At 33.9% G+C, this 6,399-nt stretch overlaps 1 protein-coding gene across 1 annotated transcript; it reads left to right on the top strand.

Moving 5' to 3' along the window:
• Nucleotides 1–3,332: 3,332 nt before the first annotated feature.
• On the top strand, nt 3,333–4,176 carry LOC125841252 (NDR1/HIN1-like protein 12). The gene has a single exon (XM_049520338.1). The coding sequence runs from the start codon at nt 3,540–3,542 to the stop codon at nt 4,134–4,136; it is 597 nt and encodes a 198-aa protein (XP_049376295.1). The 5' UTR covers nt 3,333–3,539; the 3' UTR covers nt 4,137–4,176.
• Nucleotides 4,177–6,399: the final 2,223 nt, after the last annotated feature.

The raw sequence follows: 6,399 nt of genomic DNA on the forward strand, positions 1-6,399 counted from the left end.
TGAGACAAGATAGATATAAGATTTAAATTTCTATCTCTCACTTAGAGAAGTGCACCCAATCATCATCGCATTATTATATGATATTTTGAATATGGGTTGACACATCTATATTTAAATATTTTTTAAAAAATATAACACTACTATATATAATCTAGAGAGGGGAACATGGGTTCACGTGAACCCACGGCACCCCCTCTAGATACGCCTCTGCGTTTAAGTTGCTTCAAAGTTTGCATAAAAAAGCAGATACAACATTAGAGAATTTTATACTAGAAAACATAATACTCGTCATGGAACCTACTATACCCTACCAGTAGGTAAACCAACCTGTAACCCAGAACATCAAGTAATGAGCGTAAGGGCAGAAACTAGCGAAAACAATAGTCTAAACAAGGACAACAAGGCGGAAACAAACCAAAATAAATATATATACAAAAATCCCTCCCAGAACCTGGAAATCACTAGTACAGAGTTATCTAATAAAGAGTATAAGTCCCAATAGTGGACCACACAAAGCGTGTCTCAAAAGCAACAAGACTAGTTAAGACAAAATAAGGAGGCTAAACAAACCCAAAACGCCAAGTGTTCACCCTCGTCTCCGAGTCACAGCTACAAAAGAAGGCTGGAACTAATCATCGCTGGTAACCGGTATTGGGACCTGCATCACGAAATAGATGCAGAGTGTAGCATGAATACCAAAACAACAGGTACTCAGTAGGCATCACAGGCCGACTGAGCAAAAAGGGTAAAAACAATAAGAAAGAATAGAATCTAGACACAGAAAGGTCAAAGCGGATATGAAAAGAAAGCACACGAGTATACCAGAATTAAACTAAGTACAACTAAACTAAACTTAACTGGACCCCATAAGCCCAGAAGGTACACTCGTGCGCAAGTTTAAATAAAACCTGAACGGACCCCCATAAGCCCGACAGGTACACAAAATAACTAAGTCTAATGAGAAAGAAGAAAATCGGGCTCCCAGCCCAAAGTAACCAAGATAATCCATCAAACTCCACCAAGCCAACAATGCACTCCCAGCCCAGCTAGAAAGAGTGACCCTAGGGGGTACCCAACCAAACAGTCCACTCCCAGCCCAGCTAGAAAGAGGGACCCATGAGTGAGGTAGATATCGCGAGTCGTCCTACTATGTAGTCAGCTCCCAGCCCATCTAGAAAGATCGACCCGGGGACACTCAGCTAGTAGCACACTCCTAGCCCAGCTAGAAAGAGAGGCCCGGGGGCGATCGCCGATATCACTGAGTCTACCCAGCCAACGATACGCTCCCAGCCCAGCTAGAAAGAATGACCCCGGGGGTGATGGTATCTCTAATAGGATCCAATCCAACAACAGCCACCATGGAACGCCGTCCACTCTAAGAAATCACAGAAAAGGCTCCAAGCCTATACTATCTCAATCCCACAATTTTAGTGATGCACCAAACCTTCGAGAACGCGTCGGGACTAGAGGGAGTAGATACAGAAGTGCAGCAAGCAGCGATAATGCCTAATCTAAGGCTCAAACTATCAGACTCAACTCTGCTACTCCAGTCTACAAGGAGCTAAGTCATTCGAACGACGTCGGCAGAAAGTCAAGGCTATCCAGCCTACACGGGTCATAAGTCTAAGGCAATGCTAGCCTAACCTAGACTCAGGACGGCTCAGAGTAGGCACCAAAATTATGCGGATCGGAGGCGTCGATCTCACAAGAATTTGCATATTGTGTCTATTGACGATGTTTGGAGTTTAAAGGTGTATCGATGCCTATAATAGGTCGATAGAATACATGAATGATGGAGTCAAGACCTAGGTATGAATTGTGAAAGGAGACTCGAAGTACTTTCTAGTCTAGATGAAGTTGTATCAGGGATCAACGTTTAGCCTGTTTCTGTTTGCCTTGGTGATGGATGAATTGACGCATCATATTCAGGTGAGGTGTCATGGTATATGCTATTTGCAGATGACATTGTTTTGATTGAAGATACTCACCCACCTGACCCTCTAGATCTGCTTATAATCCCTTCATATATATGAGATAATTTATTCATTATAAATGGTAGGATAAATAATCTCAAAAATAACTAATATATCTCTAACCAAACACAAGATAAAATAATCGTACATTTTATTCTAATATTATATATTATACCTTATCTCTCATACCAAACGATCGTAGGTTAGATTAGTTCTTCTCTGTGATTCATTTTAATAGGGTATAGTTTCTTGCTATAGAAATAGTAGCTGCTCTTTTCTCTCTTCATATTATAAATGTAGACTTGAATTGGATCCATCTCCATACGATTCATGTCACCCTCTATACTCTAGTATATGATTTGATAATTATACCTTCTTTTTTTTTTGGTTTCCAACTCGGTGTCCGTAGCCCACATTGGAGCTCCGACTAAATGATCGCGCTCTGCAGGGCCCATTCAGGGGTGGCGCTCCCAACATGATTTTCTCCATACCCAGGGCTCAAACCCGAGACCTCAGGTTAAGGGTGAAGCACTTCACCAGTGCACCACAACCCATGTTGGTTGATAATTATACCTTACTTCGTTGTAATTGAATTTACTTTGTCTTTATTTAAGATCCGCCACACCCTAATTACATATCTAAAGAAATATATATATATACATATATATATATATATATATATATATATATGCGCATTTAGAGATTGCAAAATTAGAATCCGCTCAATCCATCCCATTTTTTAGCTTATTCAAACCTATTTCAGTCCATAAAAAATTGGACGAATATGTTACTCAAATTGTCTTATGAAAAATCTTGTTAAAATATGAATATGTTTGTATTAACCGGAATAAATGAAAATAAAATATTATCAAGTACTATTTTTCCCCTTTTTATATATATAAAAGAAACAACTATAACAATTAAACTTTGGTAAATTTAGTTTAAGTTATGATTTATATTTTAGTCCGATTTAATTTGATCTATTCAAATTTAATTCAGTCAGTCTATTAATTTGCACCTCAGTATGCATCATTGTTAAGGTATTATTAAGAGCAAAAAGTTGTTTAAAACTTGCAAACGGCTTGTTAAGTTTGGTATTTTCACTTTATTTAAGTACGGAAAAGACTTTTTTTTTTATTCCTTCATAGTATAAGGTATGAAGCAGAAGTTTTAGCTAAGCTAACTTTATCTCTAGGAAAAGAAGATACTTAAACCTTACCCAACAATTAAAGCCAAGAACCCACACACTTCCTCCTCATAACACACCTTCTAAAATACCCTTCACACATCTACTACTCTAGAAAAAATAAAAACCTTTGAGTACTCCTCCTAATGTTGTCACTCTGTCACCACTCTCAACCACCACCACCTACTGACCACGCATGTCGGTCTTCGTAAAATCTAAAAGACCTACTCATCAATCAAGCTAAGGACGAAAGTCGGCCTTAGTAATCTGAAGGTGTTAAGTGAAATTATTTGACTCATATTCATCAAGCACGAACAAAAGTCAACCTTAGTGATCTGATAGTGCTGAGTGGAGAATTTCAAGATATTCTACTCATACCAATGCCAAAGCCGGTTTTAGGCCCAGAACGGCGCACCAATCCACTAATTTGGTGTGCAGCTATAATCTGCACACTCTTGACCATAGCCGTGATCATCACAGGTATGGTCGTATTCATTGGGTACATGGTGATCCGACCCAAAGTACCACAAATGAGTGTAGTAAGTGCACATTTAGACAAATTTTCATATGACATGGCAAGTGTCCTAGTAGTCAAAGTCTCAATTGTAATCAAGGCTGAAAATGACAATTCAAAAGCCCACGCTAATTTCTACGAAACAAGTTACACACTTAGTTTCCATGGTGTTAAAATCGCGTATTTAAACGCTGATCCTTTTGATGTACCTTCAAATAAGTCGATTGACTTGTATTATCCTGTTGAGTCATCGCCAATTCCGTTGAAACCTGAAGATGGAGAAATTGCTGAATTATTTTTGAGAAGGGGACAAGTTGTTTTTGATATAAGAGGAAATACAAGAACTAGGTGGAGAGTAGGGATTCTTGGTTCTGTTAAATTTTGGTTGCACTTAAATTGTCAACTTAAGTTTCCTTTGAATGGAACTACAATTTATCCAAAATGCAGCACAAAATCCAGATGATCATTTGATTGGGAGTTCAACAACTTAGGTATTTTTTGTTGTTTAATAATTAGTAATCATCACTTAATTATCTTGTTATTTTGATTGATTTTTGTTTTTTTTGGATGTAATTAGATTCTTGAAAGAAGTAATCATCAATATTCTACCTTTGAGAACATAATACAATATGCTATATTTAATTTTCTAGCTACTTTAATTATGATGGAATATGAATTAGAATATATGTATTTAAGGATTATTTTAAATTGAAATATGTATTTATCGAATTAATCTATTATTTTAATAACATATTTGAAATTTGAAATGGAAGGAGTACTTTTTTTTTCTTCTCAAATAGCAACCAAAATCATGTCCAGACCTACTTAGTATTTATGTATTTCTTCTGGAAAAAAGGTTTAACATTATACTTCCTCTAATTTGTAGTATCCGGCTTCTAAGAACTTTTTGTTTTGTTTTTTCATCCGATATTCTATATCTGTATTGAAAGAAATTTTTCATACTCAGCTTCTAAGAATTATACACACTTAATAGCCAATATCAATGAAATATTTATTTAAAATGTCATTCTTCCTTATTTAATAAACTTTACTAATTATTGAAAAAAAAAAATTAAAATCTCTTGGTCATTTACAAAATGAACTGAGCTCATGTGTAAAAATAAAGTGACTATGGTCTTACATTTGAAAATTGAAAATCAACTTTTTCATATTCCAACGAACGACAAAAGGTGAAAAGAAAGATCCCATCTTAATGAAGAAGTAAAAGAGAACAATTTGAAATTTGCTATGTAATTGGCACCTTTTTAAGAGTAATTTTTTTTATATATATATTTATATATAATATGTAACACTAGGGAAAAAGTAATAGTAAAAAGCCATTGTGCGGAAGCTTTCTGCCTACTTTGTCCACAAGCAACCAAAAGTGAGCTAATTAGTGGCCCATACATGCAATTTTTTGCTCCCGTCTTAACCATTAAGTAATCTAATATTTCCTCCGTTCCATTTTATATAATATAATTTAGCTTGATATAAAAAAAATTAAAAAATAATTAAGACTCGTGATCTCAAATGATTGACAAATATCTTGTAGTTATACATCATTTTATTAACATTTCTTTTGTAAATTATAATTTTATCAAGCAATTTAAATATATTTAGTGTTTTAAAATGCGTTTATACTTTATATTACTTTATTCGTGTGACCTATTTTATTTAATAAGAAAAATGGCAATTCACTTTCCACCAAAAAAGCAAAAGGAAGGAAAAGGAAAGGAGAAAAAAAATGAAGGAGGGAATTAAATTGAAAATTTTTAAAAGTATTAAAAAAGTATATAGTTTTACAAGTTACAATCCAATTTACTAATTCCCCACTCACCTTTTATTAATTCCCCACTCACCTTTTATTAACTACACTTAGGTATAAAATAATTTTCTTGGAGAGTAGTCTATTTCTCTACCTTTCTTTTTTCGTGTCTATTTTTCGACCATGGAAAAAAAGTTTCTTTTTCCTACGTTTTCATCACTCATGCTTTATCCCTCACATTTTCACTGAAAAAGAAAGATAACATAAACAAATTAATTTTAAACTTTTCATATTATATTTAAAAAAATTATCTAGTCACATAAACATTTTGGGTCATAAGTTTCAGAAGATAATATTACTTTAAGGGCTTGTTCGTTATGAGAAATAAGAAATAATTAATTTTAGTATATAAAATTAAGGGATAACTTAATTTCGAAATTATTTATCTCTAGATGCAGTGCTATTTTCATTTCAAATTAAAAATGAAATAACAATCCTAAGATAATTAATCTCAAATTTACTTATTCTCCAATCAAAGGAGCCATAGCTTTGGCCCATTTTCATCCTTGTCAAGTTATGTAGACACTAAGGGGTCGTTTGGTAGGAAGTACTGGGAGAAATAGTCTATGTATTATGTATGGTATTAAGTAGTACTATGTTTGGTAGAATTTTTGGGCCTAAGTATAATTAATCCATGGATTAGTTATACACCCTACATGGTATTATTGGATGTATTACTAATACCTTCCATTTGGTGGTATTAGTAATACATTGGATTTAATACCATGAGATTATCTATGGAAAGACAAAAATATCCCTAAAATCATACTATTTATTTTCTTGATTTTATATTTTATATTTGTACTAGTAAATTTATTTAATAAATTAGTTTACAAATTTTATTATTTAGAGAGAGTTGTTTGTTGATAAATAAATGCAATACATATTAATATAATATTTA

Source organism: Solanum stenotomum, chromosome 10 (assembly GCF_019186545.1).
Source record: "Solanum stenotomum isolate F172 chromosome 10, ASM1918654v1, whole genome shotgun sequence".
Classification (NCBI taxonomy): Eukaryota; Viridiplantae; Streptophyta; class Magnoliopsida; order Solanales; family Solanaceae; genus Solanum; species Solanum stenotomum.

Coding starts and splice junctions, on each gene's coding strand:
- LOC125841252 (XM_049520338.1), top strand. CDS start 3,540: ATGCCAAAGCCGGTTTTAGGCCCAGAACGGCGCACCAATCCACTAATT.